General features: G+C 37.1%; 2 protein-coding genes across 7 annotated transcripts; one reads left to right on the top strand and one right to left on the bottom strand.

Annotated features, from left to right (window-relative positions):
- Nucleotides 1-1,208: 1,208 nt before the first annotated feature.
- On the bottom strand, nucleotides 1,209-10,927 carry trim13 (tripartite motif containing 13). Of its 6 annotated transcripts, none has more exons than XR_010905032.1 (4): nucleotides 8,104-8,331; nucleotides 6,771-8,012; nucleotides 2,278-2,370; nucleotides 1,209-1,838 (listed from the first exon to the last, which is right to left on the bottom strand). XR_010905032.1 is itself a non-coding variant. In XM_067443917.1 (3 exons), the coding sequence occupies exons 1-2, from the start codon at nucleotides 8,146-8,148 to the stop codon at nucleotides 6,792-6,794; spliced, it is 1,266 nt and encodes a 421-aa protein (XP_067300018.1). In that variant the 5' UTR covers nucleotides 8,149-8,331; the 3' UTR covers nucleotides 2,425-2,563; nucleotides 6,771-6,791. The 6 variants fall into 6 exon arrangements, 4 of the variants coding, with proteins under 4 accessions (XP_067300018.1, XP_067300019.1, XP_067300020.1 ...); XR_010905033.1 differs by having other exon boundaries at nucleotides 2,313-2,370; XM_067443917.1 differs by lacking the exons at nucleotides 1,209-1,838; nucleotides 2,278-2,370 and adding an exon at nucleotides 2,425-2,563.
- spryd7b (SPRY domain containing 7b) lies at nucleotides 2,562-16,680 on the top strand. Its single transcript, XM_067443921.1, has 6 exons — nucleotides 2,562-2,871; nucleotides 10,291-10,454; nucleotides 10,862-10,978; nucleotides 14,195-14,361; nucleotides 14,495-14,597; nucleotides 15,559-16,680. The coding sequence occupies exons 2-6, from the start codon at nucleotides 10,349-10,351 to the stop codon at nucleotides 15,654-15,656; spliced, it is 591 nt and encodes a 196-aa protein (XP_067300022.1). The 5' UTR covers nucleotides 2,562-2,871; nucleotides 10,291-10,348; the 3' UTR covers nucleotides 15,657-16,680.
- Nucleotides 16,681-18,669: the final 1,989 nt, after the last annotated feature.

Raw genomic sequence — 18,669 nt, 5'->3', positions numbered from 1 at the left:
GTTGCTTTGGGTGTGTTATCAAGGGTACATTTGCGGTTTAACTGACTTGAATAATAAAGACATAATATTTTACACCTCACATACTGCGATGATCTCAGGGAAGACACACATCCACTTGCATAGTTGACTGCAACTTTCTCACATACACAAACTGTAACGGTAAAAATAAAGGTGTATCTACTTTTAAGTTTTAATGCTGTCGGTTACATCAGATTATTTAAACTGCAGCTAGTATTGTAATGTCTTCCTTTTTTTGTTCTTCCAGAATTTGCCTAGTTGTGATGTTAGAATTCAGAAACCAGACATCAATTCAAGGTAATAATCTGCACTTTAATTTGTGTTGTTAATTTTTTTTTTAAAGAGAAAAACAATTTTTTACAACAACTTGGCAATTTAGGCGCTATATACCCAGTAAATGACACTTTCAACATTTGGCAAGCTATTATGGTATCAAGGCTTAACTTAAGCAATGAGGTTTTTGCTTTAGGTCTACACAAAGGTTATTTGCATAAGCAAAAAATTATTTAAAAAAATGTATTTAATATTACTTTTGTCTCTAATGGTATTGAATTCACTGCTTCCTAAGGCAGTAGTGGTTTGGCTTTAGTTTCTGTGAAAGTGTAAATTCATTAGTAGTGTCTGTAGTGTTTTTTTATTTTTTATTTCTTGTCTCTGTTGAATGTAAATTCAAGTAAATGTTGGGGGGAAAATTCAGATGCCAGCTCTTGTTTAGAAGCAATTACAAGTTTGCTGTCAATATCAAGTGCAGGCCATAGGCTCTTTACAGCATATTCTAGTATTGGCTCTATTGTGTGAGATGGTCTAGTTGTCTTCCTGTCAGTCTTGGGAGATCATAACTAGGCATTTGTTGGAGGGAAAAATAAAAACGACCTGACTAATTAGGGGGAAATCTTATACTCTTGTTTGTTTACAAATCTCCTACACTTTTTTTTTTTTTTTTACATGATTAAGAAAAAAAGACAAGTCAGTGAATTCATCAAGAGCTAGACATTATATACAAATATTGTAGAATTATCACTGGCTGTTTCTTGGCTGTGAAAACATGTTGGATCATTGACCCAAATTCCATAGTAATGTTAGTCAGGTCATCACCTTGGTATCAGTGTTACACCTCAATGCCCATAATAAACAGATGCTTCAGTTAATATTTCTAATATAATTAATAAATGTCAATATACTAACCAAGATGCAAACAATTAGGTTTTTTAATTGTGATCAGAATATATGTGATCATCTATACTGTGTCTAGTACATAGCAGGCATGAAAACAATTGATGTACAATTCAACAATTTCTTAAAGTAGAATTAAATTCAAAATCTTTTACTTTTACTAAATTCTAAGTCTTAAGAAATCTTGTGTGTAAGAGAAAAAGCTTATATTGGTTATATTTGCCTTTTTTTTTAATCAATTCTATTTTTTTAAATTCAAATGTTAATGTTTCACTTGAGCTCTGATTTGGTAAACAGTAACATTAGGTTTTTTTTATCATAACTGTACATAAGGCACAGAGCACTTTCTGGTTGATTCAGAAAGTAGAGATATCTTGTTTTGGATAGTGAATGCATGAGAGATGTATTCTGTTGTGGGACAGCACTTTGGGAAGCTGGTGGTAGGTCGGCTCCCACTATTGATGATGACTATAAGGCAGGAAGTTGTCAGTGCTGAATCACAATCTTGAAGGATAAATCCAGTCTGGTCTTGAAGACAATATTAGTTGCTTGTTTCCTTTGGTATAATATTTTTTTGGAGTAGCCAGAAGACAGGTTTTAGTATAGTGCAGGATAGTTGCCGAGAGATGTCTGCAGTGATCTCCAGCCTGTAGAAAATCAGAATGGAGATTGTTGTAAAATAAAAATGTTAAATCTTTTGTAATTCTTAACATTTTTTTCAGTCATCTCTTGTGCCCTTAGGACCCACTGGGAATGATGATTCACCCATAATCGTCCCATAACATTAGTATTGATTTAGAGGTGCTATTTTACTGAAGTGCAAAAAATCGATGCATTGTTTGTTAATCTGTGAAAAGTATACATTACTCTTAATGTATGCTATCGTGTTAAAGTATAGTTTTTTTTAGTTTTTTTATTTTATTTTTACAAATAGGCATATATATACTCAAGTATGTATTTTCTGAAAACTTCATTGTACATTACCAGATCTTGCACACGTGTAACACTGACACTTATTTTATTGTATGCAAATGGATTGCAGGCAAACACAGTTGGAGACACTGAAATATTTTACTGCAAACTGACAGCATCACGTCCAGCTGCTGTGTGTATGTTCTCACTCAAGCATCCTCCTCTCTCCTGTGTTTCAGATGGAGTCCTGGAATGCCTCAAGCCCTGCTAAGAGAGAGAGAGAGAGGGAGGAGAGGAGTCACTCGCTGTGATTCCGGCAGTGCTTGGTCATGTTGCCGATGGTGTGAGTGCATGATTGAGAGAGAGGGACCCTCTCTAGGTGATGGTGTAGCAGCACAGAATGGTTTGTGGTGATACAGAGATGCAGGCCATGATGTGCTGCAGCATCAATTCCTGGGACCTACGCAGGCAGAGAGCGAGAGAGAGATTATGTGTGTGTGTGCGCGTGTGTGTTGTTTTGCTTTAGCAGCATGTAAATATTGGAGTTACTCCTTGGCCAATGCCTCCAATATTGCTCGTGCTGCTGAAGCAAGAAGTCACCAAGCAACAAATGCACGTCATCTTTTTATCACAGCTACCAGGGCCTAGCCGGTGCAGGTAGTAGCTGACTCACAGGTACTGAAATATCTGCATGGACTGAATCATCAATCCAACATAGAGAAGTCAGGAGGACACTCGGCCTCACTGGAGTGAACTGAACTGTCAAAGGTAAAGACAGATGCAGAGTTTAGTTTTGTTTGAGAAGTTACTTTTTTTCTTTCTAATTAATGTTGCTTTTTCCCCCTTTATAATGTTCATGCAAAATCAATTTGTATTTATGTTTGTTTACATAGTTTTCATTTAGCCTATGTAAAAAATATAATGTAAAATATAATATACCCTGTATCCTTTTCTTCATTAAATATTACAACTGAAATCACTATTATTTTCTTAAATGTACTGTTGCGTTTTTTTGTGTTAATGCAAATGCATAATAAAACTGAAGGAAAAAAATATGAGAGAAACGTTCCTGTCGAATACTCATTTTGACGTAGTTAGTCCACGTTTGTCAATGCCTTGTTTGTAACGCTTTTTTTTCTTTTCTTTTTTTTTTCTTTCTCAAAGGTAACAACTGTTGTCAAATGAAATATCTCTTTTGTGGTCGCTTTTCTGCTCTGCTGTGTTTAAATACTGTGATTTAAACGAGAGATGTGACGTGAATTCATATCTTTTAAAGTATTCTTAATTTCTGGTGATTTACACTGAACTAACACAATTGACTCCAAATAGCCTTTTTTCCCATTAATAAACAATAAGCAAGTTTTTAGCCATTTAGGTGGATTATTCCGGTAATTGCAATGCACGAGATATTAACACGGAGGCAAATGTCTCCATTTTCGTGCTGGAGTTTACGCATGCGTAGCATATCATTCTTATATAACGTTAATATTTAAAAGCTTATCGCTCAACGAAATTCTGTTATGGCCCAGTCATTTTTCAGTAGCCTATTCCCGATAGTTGTAAATTACATGTCGTTTCGTGTTAACAGTACAGGTCGTTGATTATTTAACCTTACGTGACTACCTATAGACTAAGTTCACGATTTTTGTTAAATACTGCATTAGCAATATTGGTCTGTCAGCCTAAAAAAAATAAAAAGGCAGTATCTCGAAATGCAGAACTGAAATGCCATTGAAATTTCCGCCATTTTATGCAATAAAATGAAAGACCCAATTATAAGCAGGCTAAATCTGACACATTTTGATCTTGCCATATCCCTTTATTTTGAGAAATTATGTATTTGCCGGGATGAAAGTATTATAGGATAACTTTGGGGACTTTTCCAAAGGAACCTTTTATACGCATAAATGCGTCTGCCTTTTCATGTCCGAGTAGTGTGTTTTCCTCTGATTTTATCACATCTGGTATCCTTGGCAATAAAGAAATGACGTTTTATTGTCTGTTTAATTGGCCAGCACTTAAACCGTTGTTGCCTTTAACTCGTAACACGACCACTTCTGACACATGTCGATTTAATCTTCTGATACTTCGTTTTAGTCATATGATGCTTTTAGATATGAACTAAAGCTGGTCAACACAGCTGTGATGATTAAAAAAAACGCAGTTTTGTAGAGCTGATTTTTAATATATTTGACAATGGCAAAACGGGCTACACATTTTAACAATTTTAATGGAAGTTTAAAAATAAAATTGCGCCTTTACTGTGCATCATGCTTCTATCACGCAGCCCAAAATCCTCTCTTTAACAAAATCACGATTTCATATGAGGACGGATTTGTAAGTGATTTTATTAAATAAGCTAGGCTACGTATTTGAATCCGATCCAAATATATGCTGTTTTACGTGTTTACTTATGTACTTATTTAGACTTTTGTGTAATATAGGCTATTATTAGACATGCATTGGAGAAGCCCTATTATGTGCTCATATCCTAGTATGGTCAAAATTACATAGGCTATAGCCTATTTAAATTGTTATTTATTTATTTAACTATTCGACAAAGCTAGTTTACACGTTTTGTGTGTGTGTGCGTGCGCGTGCTTAATTTGAATTGTGATCAAACTGGTTTTGCATGACCTGTATTAATTAGCCTACCGTTATGGGTGTTTGGAAGTACCAAGTCCGCCTTTTTTTTTTTTTTTTTTTTTTTTTTTTTTTTTTAATAAGTGTGTGTGTGTGTATCTAGGGGCAACTTTGGTTGATTCAGATCAATTCTTACAGTTCTCGAAAATTTCTGTGCATATCTGCCGATCGTCACGCTTTAATTCTATAGACAAAATAATGCAATTAAAGTCTCAATAGCTTACTGTCCTTTTTAGTGTCTTAGATGTTAGAATGAATTTTTAGCTTAATCTATGGATTTTTGGTATAAAATACAGTACCTATGTATTTTATTTATTTTCCTTGTCCGACAACCATGACACGTTCCCCTGGAGCTTTGATGCATATATCCATACTGCTTTTGATAACCTAAATGCTGATGTTCCGTTTGCCGTTATCATGTAAGGTTGTTTTATTTTATTGTGAAAATACACCATCATGAAATGAATAACTTAAATTTAAACGGTGAATATATTAAGTCGTGTAGCCTATCTGGTCTAAGCTATTCAGTTATTTTCAAAAGTAGACGTTTATCACTTGCAAATGCATGTTTTCTGCAATAAATTAACATAAATGCATTTTTACTAAAGATACAGACACTAAAGCCTTTTTTGCGGCTTCAAAAAGTCATTGCAGACGTATGCCGTGCATTTAATTTGACACCAATTTTAAGAGAAATAAGCAGAACTAAATAGTATATAGGCTATACATGTATGGAGGTACATTTATTAGAATAAAGTCCCTATAACAATTTTTAACTTTACAAAGATAATCGAAAACCACAACATGCAAAATATAACTTTTTAGTGCAGAGTCAGTTACTTAAAGAGACAAGTAGCCTATTGACAAAACGAATTATAAAATCAACTGAATCATTCGAAACATTAAACACAGAAAGACAAAACGTTTGAAGCAAAAATAAGTGACACGTGCTGCCCTTTTCCCCATAAAATAATAACATTACTGGTGCAAGATAGTGTCATTTATTATTCAAGACATTTGTTAAAAAGAGAAAATCAAAGAACTGGAATTAAATGGCGCCATTTCAGAGAGGGCTTCCTATTTGTCGGCAATGCAATCTTCTTTTATTTAGAAAATGTATATTAATAATTTTGTTTTTATTCAATTTACTATTATGTAAGGTTTTATTTGGTAAAGTAGGTTAAAGTAGGTAATTTCACTTTTCATCCCCAATTCGCCTGGCAACAGTCGGCTAAATATATGTTCGGTGACGTGCGCAGGGCTTCAGCGGTGACGTCATATCAGAACACAGTCGTCCGAGAATCTCTCAGGATTCCTGTTTAAACAGTGGGAAAAACGGGGATACCTTCCTCCTTTTCTTTTTTCTCAAAAGTCCTGACTTCAAGTCTTGCACATCTCATGCCTCTGTTGGATGAAATTATAGACCTCACAAAGACATTGAGCTCTGGTCTTTAAATAAAAATATAGGCCTAATATACTATATAAAATAACTGCCCCAAATCTCCACCACCCAACTAAAAAGAAAATATGAATGCGTTCCATTAGCCATGTGCAGATAAACTTTTGTTTTGGCACTGTATATCAAATTTATCTCAATGTCAAATGCTTTAATGCAATGATATGAATTAAATCAACAACAATATGCAAGTTCCTTCTCTAAGTTAACAGTGTAAGTGAACAATGTCTTACATTATGTAACGTTTAACCTTGAGTATCCAGATAACTAACAGAGCTCAAATTTATCAATGCACAGTCAGAATAAGTATTCCTCTTTATTTTGTCTTAACTTCCAAACCCGTATAATTGATTCAATCAAGCTGTATGCTAAATTAATTAATTTTTTAAAAGGGAATGTTGTCCTATTAGTAAGCCACGACCCATCCACACTTGTATTTCCATTTTAAAACCAGTAGACAGAATCAGTGCAATTTTAAAACGCAAAGCTAACTGTTTTTGTTACAAATTCTAAAACTAAATATTTCCAAATGTACTGGATGGCACATTGTAGTACATAAAAAAAGTACCTAAGGAATGGAGTTACAAAATCAGCTGATGAAATCTGATGTTGTGTTTATCAGGTCCAAAATACAGTTCCGACACAGCTCTGTTAGTAGTGTGCAGATCGCAGCCGCTTCTTTCCAGCAGAACCCGAACCAGCGCACAATCTCTCCAGGACCTGGCAGAGAAAAGCCACTGAGTGCGACCACTTTATCCTGAAAGCTCAAAGCGAGACAGTCCGATGGGAGGAAGTTCAGCGCGGGAAGACACGCACATACAACCAGAACAACTCTCCACATCACACGGGAGAAGCGCGGAGCGGCAGCAGGGGGCAGCGAAGTCAGGTACGCGCTGCTCTCGTAGGGGGCGCACAGCTTGTCCACCTCTCCGAGACGCACCCTGTCCCATTCCTTCACGTCGAAGCTCTGCAGGCCGAGCAAACCCACGTCCACGTCAGTCCGCGATGGCAGTGGCGTTCCCCGAATGACGCGCAGCTTTTCTCTAAAGTCTTGCATCTGCTGGAGGAAAGTGAGAGGGTCGGAGAGCGAACGGAAGGATTCAGCGATGTTGAGCGCGCGTCGCTGCTCCTCGAGCGCTGAGCGCAGCTGGTTGATCTCAGGGTCAAAGGTCTGCATGACCGCGAGCTTCAGAGTCTCCAAGTCCGACAGAATCTCGCTCCGTTTGTGGTCCAGCGTGCGCAGGAGTTTGTCAAAGTACTCTGAGACTCCATCAGCGTCCCGCGAGACCCTCTCAAGCGCTTTCTTCTTAGCTCCCTCTAAAGATTCCAGGCACGAATGCACCTCCGCGCACCTCCAGCTCTCAACAACGCGAAACAAGTCCTCAAACGCGAGCTTCTCGCGTTCGTACGCCTCCTCAAGCGCGCAAAACTTGTGTCCTTTATGATCACCTGTCGTGGCGCAAAACCCACAGATGAGCTTCAGATCCGTGGCGCAGAAGATATTGAGCGGTTGTCCGCTGTGGACTCGGCAGAGAGACATCCTCGGCATCACTCGAATCCTGTTGTACTTCTCCACAATGCCACGTAATGAGTAATTGACTTGCAAGCTAGCTATGCCGTTGTGCACGGTTTCCTTTCGACAGGTCGGACATTTGAACGGGGGTCTCCATGCAACGCTCCGGTTACCGTCCAGGATGCCCTCGAGACACTTCTTGCAGAAGCTGTGAGAGCACGGCAGAACTCGCGGGTCCTCGAAAAGACAGCAGCATATTGGGCATGTGAGGTCCTCCTCCAAGAGCTCCATCGTATCCTAGAGTGGAAAGAGACATTCATATGAAAGCTTGTCGGGGACATGACACATCAATAGGACTCTCATCATATTAGCCAGCTTTCTCGTGCACCTCACTCCGATTGTGAAGTCTAGAGCACTGGGTGGCCGGTGTCATTTTATGACCATCTGCGTTAGGCGCAATAAACCAAGATATAACCTACACACGTTTGTTTGCATCGGAAAAAAAAAAAATATATTGCAAGACGGTGCATAGCCTAATGGTACCGAACGGTCTTCCTGCATCCACGTAGAAGCTATAGTTTTCAGTTTCTGCAAGCTATATATATATATATATATATATATATATATATATATATATATATATATATATATATATATATATATATATATATATATAAAATAAAATAGTTGTTAGGAAACAATATCACCTGCGTCGATCAGTCAGTATTTTAAAGTGCATATCAAGCGATTCTCTAAAGATGCACAGCAGGTTAACCAAATATAGTTCAGATTGCCTGATGATGAAGACTCCTGAATGCACCCGTACTTCATTTTAATTGCCCACGTGAGAACTTTTCGTGCAGGAATAACTTTGTGTTGATTTAAAAAAACAAAACAACAACAGCAAAAGATCCTCGCCGTCGAGTTGTCAAAAAATGTTTCTCGGTATGCCCGGGTCCAACTGTCAAGGTATTACTACGGTTGTGGCAGATTTTGCAGGCAGAAAGCACCAGCAATTGGACCAGAAGCGCACTAGCTGCTTAGGCAGTGTGCAACGCAATCGTGGCTCTTGTTGCTGTGCAGACTTCACCCTTTCCAATTGGGAAATTAACTAGTTCAGGTCAAGTCAGCATGGTCAGGCAATTCAAACTAATGCGCACAGACAGCTATTGAACAGTGAAGCTAAAGGCAAACATTTCAATGCCACATTCAGCATAATATACACGTAGCATGGTGTATTTGCAGACTCGGGTAGTTGAATACACGTTTTGTGCGGCGAAAAATAAATGCAGAGGATCCCTTCCTCGTTGCATGATGTTGTTGCGGTGGAGCGCTCGCTCTCTCCTAGATCAGCGTTTCTTTACAGATTACGTCAATACTTGCACTACCCATCATCTACGCACACAGACGCCTAACTCATCTTTTCAGTGAACTACAATAACTAGCCTACGTGGTTTTTATGTACAACTAGTCATGGTTTACAGTCACAGACAACCATAAAAAAGAACGTCCGTATTTTCTGCCACAAGGATGAGTCTTCATCACGCCACTTTGGTCGCATATGCTCGTGCCATGTGTCAGGGTCTTGACGCATCGATAACCAATCGCTAAAGAGTCACGTGTCAAAATATTTTGACCTCGATTTTTCTTCCCCTGTTTCCATGCCATCAGGAAGAGAACGGCTTCCGAGGCGCCGCGCTCATTGGTTGAATCAGGGATGAAAGCGCGCGTGCAGTGACGTAATTGGCCACGAGAGGGCGAGAGTCTAAGCGAACCGCCGGTTCAGGATGAAATATAAAAACATCTCTCATACTGGAAAAAAGTAATTTGTAGAATTGAATACTTTACCCTGTAAGATCTTTTATGCATCTCCCAATTTCTGTTTGATGTTAAATGTCATTGTTTTTATGAAAAAAAGAAATGGGATAAATGCTAGAAAGACTTTTTTTAATTAATTGTTTTAAATTATTGTACACTAAATAATATAAACTAGAATCACCCTAAAAGTCAAATAATTTATCCTGATCTAATTCAATGTGTTATCTCAAAGCTTTTCTGGTCAGTTAACAAAAATATTTTTGAACTGTAAGCACATTGCCTGGATTGTGATATTTACTTGTCATATAAATGTTAAACCCACTAACTCTGGTATTGGGTACAATGCGGCATTTAAAACTGGTGGAGCTTAGCGGTCAAAATAATAATTCTCCAATGTGCCTCCTACTGTGTATTTCACAATTTAATGACTATTAAAGTTTCTTCGTGTGATTTTTATACGGATGTAAATTATTGTCCAGATCGACTGTCAAGCGTCACTAACGTTACCTATCTGACACTTTTCTCTGCGCTGGTCAGGATAATTGTTTATTTATCTATTTAGCATGACGGATTTCCTTTAAAAAAAATCTGATACATTTCACGAATTAATTAAAATAATTTTTAGTAGTGTAAAATGTTTTAGGCCAGAAGTACTCGGCGGACTTTCTAAACCCGTAAGCGCCCCCTTGAGGTGATTTGAGAATCACCAGCCGTCGGAAATAATAATTTTTGGATTTTTTCCACTCTATCCTGCAAGCTTGCGCGCTCTTCAGTTTGACGTGTGTAACTGCACTTCCTGTGATCTCAGCGCTAGAATGGCTGCAGTTTTTACGTGTTGTTTGGGCTGCTGCGGGGATGGCGGACCGGGTCATGCTCCCCTCAAAGATATGCCCACCGTACAACTTGACACGCATCACATGGGTAAGAGTCATTTCCACTGCTCAGCGGGGTCACAAAAAGTCACCAAATTAAATTTAAGACGAAGAAATGTCAAGCCAGCAGATGATGCTATATCTTAAAAACAAGGGTTAGAACGCAAAATAACTAATAACTAATGCCGCTATTGTTTTGAAATGAACAATGTGCAAGTTCATAATATGTAATCAACCATGTCATGTAGAGCCAACTACTCTGAATCAGATGCTAGTTGCTAGTATAACAGCTGTCCGATCCCATGTCTGTTTTAATGTTATTTCAATCGAGTGAATCCAGGCAGCGAGTTAACTTTAATACTCATTTTTTGCAGATATCTCTAAAAACGTTTTGAAATACATACCTTGTGCTGTAGCAGTGTGGTCATGAGAGTTTTCTTGGCCTTTTATTCCCAGGGACGGATGTGGTCATAGTGAAAAGTGGGAGGCGGATCTGTGGAACTGGAGCCTGCCTCGCCAACGCCCCTCTACACCAGAACAAGAGCTATTTTGAGTTCAAGATCCAGTCCACGGGTGAGTGCCTTGAAATCATGTTAATCACGGGTTCACATTATCAGTTCATATATATATATATGTGTGTATATATATATATATATATATATATATATATATATATATATATATATATATATATATATATGTGTGTATATATATATATATATATATATATATATATATATATATATATATATTGCTAATTATTGGGCAAACACTGTAGTAACTTTGCCCTTTGAAACAACAAAGTTTCACAGCTAAATGTTGAGTGCTCCGTCAAAATTGTGAGCAAGATTTCACCTTAAAGGGGGGGTGAAATGCTGTTTCATGCATACTGACCTTTTTACACTGTTAAAGACTTGGAATCCCATACTAAACATGGACAAAGTTTCAAAAGTTAAGGTGGACGTTTGATGGGAGTATTTCTTTGTCAAAAATACTACTTCCGGTTAGTCATAAGTTTCGGCAAGTTTTTTTCGATCATGGGTCCACTTGACGTTAATAGGTCGGAATTTCCTTGTATGGGCCCATAGACCGTAAAAAAATATGGACGACGCGACATCATCCGTTTCCGCTTGGCAGATTTGAAGCTTTCAGGCGCCCTTGCACGGCGCGGACATCTTGGGACCGAGTCTGCGCAGTAGCGATTTCGGGACCGGAGTTGCGCAGTAGAGCGCAGGAAGTAGAGCAGGAAGTACAGTCGCGATATCAAAAGCCCGCCCACACTCTCGCAGATGCAGGACAATAAATAATGTTGGTGTGAAATAAACAGTTACGGAAATGTAGAAATTAAAGCTAAAGCTCTAATCTGCTCCCAAAAATTTCGAAAAAAGTCCGTTAGTGCCTCAGTGACAACTTCACTCAGAGAAGACGTCAGTCTCAGCTGTCAATCATGACGTCACACCCCCCGTTTTTATAGCATCAAATAACTAACTCAAAGTAAACTTATTTTTAAAACGAACACGTTTTAAATGAAATGAAATCATCGTGATGATAACTGCCTTCAGTGACATAAACTAACTTTGGGGAAACATTTTTGAAGTGTAATTTTATTATTTAGTTTGCCTCGCGTCCATTAGAAAACACAGAGGGGCGGCTATACTGGGACCGGTCACCGGGGGGCGATCGAGGCGCGAAAGCTTCAGTAAATGAGAGGGAGACTGCAGGCTTGTATGGGCCGTACGGCCGCTCCTGTTCAACTTCAGCCTCTGGGTCTGATTCCGGATCATAGATGTATGGCTGTATCTGATTAAAAGCCATATTTTTATTTTGAATAAAGTTTTTTCCCGCTGTTGGGGATGACACAGCTTTACGACGCACTCAACACAATAACAGTGGCGCGCACTCGTCATTATTTAGCTCCGCCCACACGATACGCCCCCACCCGCTCGGCTTTTTTCGGAAAGACTCGGAACAGCGCATCTTTCTTATATAATTATAAAAAAAATAAAGACTTTTCGGAGATATGCAGGATGCATTGCTACTCTATAGATACTCAAGATCAATCAATCAATCAATCAACTTTATTTATATAGCGCTTTTACAATCACGATTGTGTCAAAGCAGCTTCACAGTGTCAAACAGGATAATATTGCGACAAAATTAGATTTGGCTGTACAGTCGTACTGGAGAAAACAGTAATGTTATTAGCTTAGTTTAATTTATCATATAGCAAGTTAGCAACAATGTTGGCAGATCAGTATTTAAGTTTATAGAATTAAATAAGACCTAATTCATACATTTTATTTGTATAATAAGTTGAATAACTTTAATCATATTTTTAGTGTCAAGATTGACATGACACTGACTGAAACTGAGTGTTTCACCCCCCCTTTAAAGGGATAGTTCACCAAACAATGAAAATTCCGTCATTAAAGCCTCTCGCAGTTCAAAATTATTACACTATGTCTGATGAGCGTGACTGGTCTGTAAGCACTTGAACTGAGATAGGCGCTACACTTTTGCTGAAGAAGACGGTCTGCCAGAAGTTAGAAACATTTTTAGAAAAAAAAGAGGTGAGTTTCCTTACACAATTGCATCAATTTGCTTCAGAAGGCCTTTATTAACCCCCTGGAGCCATGTGGAGCAGTTATATGATGGATAGATACACTTTTATGGACTTCAAAAACAGAAACATTCACTGCCGTTATTAAGCTTTGAAGAGCCATGACTTTTTTAATATAACTTCGATTTGATTTGTCTGAAAGAAGAATGTCATACACCTAGGAAGGCTTGAGGGGGGCTAATTAATGCTCACCCTCATGTCATTCCAAACCGTAAGACCTTAGTTCATCTTTGGAACACAAATTAAGTTATTTTTGATGAAACACGAGAGCTCTCTGACCCCCATAGACAGCAATTTAACTCTTGCTAGGCCCAGAAAGGTAGTAAAGACATTGTTAAAGTCCCAGTGAACCGGAAGTAGCAAGTGAGTTTTCTTCAGTGCTGTGACATATTTTCAACTGAACCGGATTATTAAAGAGAGTGTAGGGTTTTACATCAGTGCTCCTTCTCTCCATCTCTCACTCATAGCAGACAAACGGTAGCCTGTGTCAGTCTCCTGCTACAAAATTTATGTTTTAAATAGTGCAGTGCCTTTGAGTTCTATGGCAGCTGATGCTGTTCATTTGAGCACCACGACGCATGCGTGTGATGACGCAGGAGTTGCACTGTATTTACCATGTAATAGAGCGCACAACATAGATGCAACAGAATTGGCAATTTTCATTGGTAACACTTTAGAATAATGGTCATTAGTTAATGAATTAACTTACATGAACTAACCATGAGCAGTTCATTTGTTACTATATTTTGTTCATCTTTATTAATATTAGTTAATAAAAAATACAGCTGTTCATGGTTTGTTCATGTTAGTTCACAGTGCATTAACTAATGTTAACAAGATTTTAATAATTAGTAAATGTTGAAATTAACATTAAAAACATAAACAAATGCTTTATAAGTGCAGTTCATGTTAATTAATGTAGTTAACTTATGGCCATTATTCTAAAGTGTAACCTTTTTCATTTTTGGTTGCATACATACATACGTATACATATATACATACATACGTATACATACATACATACATACATACGTATACATACATACATGCATGCATACTATTGGGACCCTTTGAATTTTACCCCCCAAATCTCAGTATTATTGGTCTTTAGATAGTTATGATATGCATGTTGTGTGTCCTATGAACTTTTGCTGATGTTTGTGATGCAGGTGTTTGGGGGATTGGTGTGGCCACTCAGAAGGTGAATTTGAACCAGGTGCCATTGGGTCAAGACAGTCACAGTTTGGTACTCAGACATGATGGCTCCGTATACCACAACAACGAAGAGAAGAACCGTTTACCAGCCAATAGTCTGCCTCAGGAGGGTGATATAGTGGTATGTTTTTTCTTCTTTTTGTGGGTTGGTTACATTCTGGATTGTGATAAATAGCTTCATTGTGTAAAACAGCTAGAAAATACTGTAGAAAAATTATTGCTTGTGGTTGTAAGTGTGTGTGTCTGTTTTTTAGGGCCTGACCTATGATCATGTGGAACTGAACCTGTACTTGAATGGAAAGAGCATGCACTGTCCAGCCTCAGGTATTCGAGGGACTGTGTTCCCCATAGTTTATGGTAAGTTGTGTATTGTTTCTTTATATATAACAGATCGAGGACATAATTTTTGCTATATATGCACATGTTTTTTAGGTTATATTTCATGTTAATTATTGGATCAAGTTGATTTATTTGGTGGCCATCTTGGTAAGGGAGTGAAAGTTTAAATCACCCTCAGATTTGAAAACGACCATAGTATCTTGTGTTATCAACAAATAGCAAAATGAACGGGATCAGTGTACAAACTGCCAACTTTTAACCCTACTGTGGGTAAAAGCATGTTTATTTTTTAACATGTAACCAATGAAGAATAGGGTGTTCCAGATTCACATACAGAAGTCTTGGTAACAGCCACTGAAAAGCCAGGATTACATTTCAGTAATTTTACGGAATATACTACTGTATATAATATTATATAATACTGAAGAGTTGAAATATGACACATACTATATTATTAATAAAATCTGGGACAACCGTTCCCTACAGCCACTGTTTGTTTTGTGATTTTAGTATTTCATTTTTTTTTTTAAATCCTCTTTTACTCACACTCATGTCTTTCTAAACCTGTATGACTTTATTCTGTGGAGCACAAAAATCAACGAGCTTTAATGTTTCCTCCCAACATTCTTCAAAATATCGTCTGTTATGCAGAAGAAATTCATACAGGTTTTGAACAACACAAGGGTGAGTAAATGATGACAATTGTTAATTTTTTGTTTTTTGGGGGATGAACTATCCCTTTAAGGTAAAAAACCCCCCCAAAAAACGTTCAAAATGTCCAACTCACTCTTGATTGTTGAAGGGAACATATAAAATAATAATTCAATAATGATGCATTTCAAATCAATGTAATTTAATGTATCTTTCAGTAAAAGTTTTCATGATTTATGATCTGCTGTTTGCATAGACAAACTGTTATGAAATGTTTTTGCCATTCATATGACGCTCATAATGATATTTGTAATCCGTTCTCTCACAGTGGATGACAGTGCCATCATAGACTGCCAGTTCAGTGATTTCTACCATTCTCCACCTGAAGGCTTTGAAAAGATTCTGTTTGAACAGCAGATCTTTTGAATCGTCAGCTACGTGTGCAGACACACACAGTGTGGAGCTGAACTGTGTGTGTGGCGGCACGTGCTTGTTCTCTTTCAATGTTGCTTTTGCCTTTGCTGTTACTACTGCTGCTCTTATCCATTTGGAAGACAAACCAGGCTTTATTTCTGTGTGTGTTTGTACACGCACAAATGAGAGAATCTACAACCCAGACGACACCACTTTACATAAGCACTGACGACACTTACTGATATCTACTTTCCTTTTATTTAATGACAATGCACATTGATTAGCTGCTCATCAGTTTTTTTTCTCTTAGTTATATGTTTGTGATTTATGTAGAAATTGTTGACTTTCTCTGGCTACACATATCAGCTCTCTTGAATGAACCAATTGTATTTGCACTAGTTATGTGTGGTTGAGAATCAAACCAAACCTCTTGTTAAAATATATCATTGGAAACAGTTCGATTTATTTTTGACGAGTCTGTTACTGTCATTTGCCTTTCATCCGAACTAGGCATGTGTGTTATCTTCATAATGATAAATATTTTCCAGTGTATTTTATCAGTTTACCTCTGTGATCTATTGCACATTATATTAAATAAGTGACTTTGGCTGGACTGGCTCCAGAGTGTTAAATAACCATTAAAGTGAAGACATGCATGAATTGAAGTTAGGATTCATTAGCATATATCTTACCTAAACCCTACCAATGTATTAAACTGAAGAATCACTTTTTTTTTTTCCCCAATGGACCCAACATTGGCACATACTAACCAAATTTAGCTGATTACAGCAGAAATGTTATTTTACCAGAGTATGTCACACTAAAACCACTCTAAATCATGTTCATTTTATTCACAAAATTAACATGAACAAAATGGTGTAGTTACTCAAACTAATGTGCTTTTCAGAAAAGGTGCAATGAAAACTCTCTGTACACTGTGTCTTATGGTACATTCCACAAGTGCTGTATTTAATAAACTTAAGTATTCTGTCTCTGACTGTCATCACCTATGACCAAATAAAATACCAACAAACAAGCATGTCTCTACAAAAATAAACTGTTCTATTTAGTTAAAATTGAAAATCCGTCTCTAGATCTTTCATTGGTAATTGGAGGAATAATATAGGTAAGTTGTAAAATTACTTTGTGTGTCTGTGTATAATTTTATTATATTATACTGGCATCAGCAGTAATCATATACCTAACAGGAATGAATGAGAACCCCCAGAGCAGATGCTCTTATTGTTCCTTTTGTCTTGATTTCTCAGCTGGGTCTAGACATTAGTAATGACAGACAGTGAACATTTTTGAAGAAGCTCCTTTAAAGATCTTACATCCTACTATTAATTGTGTACTACTTTGGTGGTTCTAAAATTATTAACTAGTGGTAAATGCAGCATTTTAATGAATTTCATGAATAACTAACTCATTACATTATACATTCACATAAAAGTCATGAAACTACTTCATATATTTCAGTAGTGGCCTATATTCATATTTAATAAACATTAATCAATGTATTGTTTTGTTTAAACAAGTGTTATTATTTTTAGACAAAATGTGTATCAAATTTAATTAACTACAAAAACAAAAGTTTAGAAAAAGTTTGGACTAAACTGGCAAAATGCAGCTGAAAGGACGACTGTCCCAGTCTTTAGTGAATGTGACAAATGTGCATGTTTTTTATTTTTATGGTAAAGTGTAAGTCTTTCAAAGATGTTGAGATGTCTGCTGCCACCTAGTGTCTATATGGATATTGAGGAACGGAGTGTTTTTTTCCCTTTTATAAAGCTACACTAATCGTTTGACTGGCCCTTCAGGCAAGTTTGCAGTTGACATGCAGCATCAATAGAGGTTTAATCAATTTGTTGCGGTGTGCTGATTGGCTCTGAACTGTTTACAGATGATCCTTCCCCTAAATAATATTTTTGTGATTTTTAACATGTAAGCAAAGCATTCTGGTGCACTCTGACAACAAAATAATAAGAAATGACAACATTTGCTTTAAGTAAAAAATAACAATAAAAAAAACATTTATTAACACAGGGCTGGGCATTGACATACATTTCACAATTAGGTTCGATTGACGTCAATTCAATATTGATTAATTTGGGGCCTATCAGGTACAGTACATGACAAATAACCCCAAAGGGATAAAAACCCTCTCAACCAGTGTTGGGTGTATTAACTACAAAGTAATCAATGACTGTAGTTACCCATCCCTTGACAAAGTAAGGGATTACTGTTAATTTTTCTGCAATTAAATTAGTTTTCTTAATTAAATACTGGAACAATAGTTCTGTATAAAACAATAGTTGATTTAACATCTAATGATTACAAGTATGTTTTTAAGGTAACATTCTCCTTTTAAATACGTTGGTCAGTTCAAGAATAATTTATGCCATTGTGTAGAAAAAGTACAAAGAGTTTTTTTTAACTCTTTGTTTATTTGAAAGAGTTAAAGGGTTAGTTCACCCAAAAATGAAATGTCATTAATGACTCCCCCTAATGTCGTTCCACACCCGTAAGACCTCTGTTCATCTTCAGAGCACAGTTTAAGATATTTTAGTCCCAGAGCATATGCAGTCAATGCCCACTTTACTGTCCATGTCCAGAAAGGAAATAAAAAAATCATCAAAGTAGTCCATATGTGACATCAGTTGGTTGATTAGAATCTCTTGAAGCATCGAAAATACATTTTGGTCCAAAAATATCAAAAACTTTAGCTTCAGCATTTATTCTTCTCTTCGGCGTTCCTCCAAAAAGATTCAAACAGTGTGAATCGATCAATGATTCGGGTCGCCAATGTCATGTGATTTCAGCAGTTCGGATCACGTCAAACCACCAAACTGCTGAAATTACGTGACATTGGCGATCTGAATCATTGATCGATTCACTGATTCATTAACCATTTGAATCTTTTTGGAGAAACACGGAAGAAACCAAAATTTATTTTCGATGCTCCAAGAGATTCTAATTAACCAACTGAGGTCACATATGGATTACTTTGATGATGTTTTTATTC

This window comes from Pseudorasbora parva, chromosome 5 (genome assembly GCF_024679245.1).
Source record: "Pseudorasbora parva isolate DD20220531a chromosome 5, ASM2467924v1, whole genome shotgun sequence".
Taxonomy (NCBI): Eukaryota; Metazoa; Chordata; class Actinopteri; order Cypriniformes; family Gobionidae; genus Pseudorasbora; species Pseudorasbora parva.
This window is presented reverse-complemented; position numbering and strand designations above follow the sequence as displayed.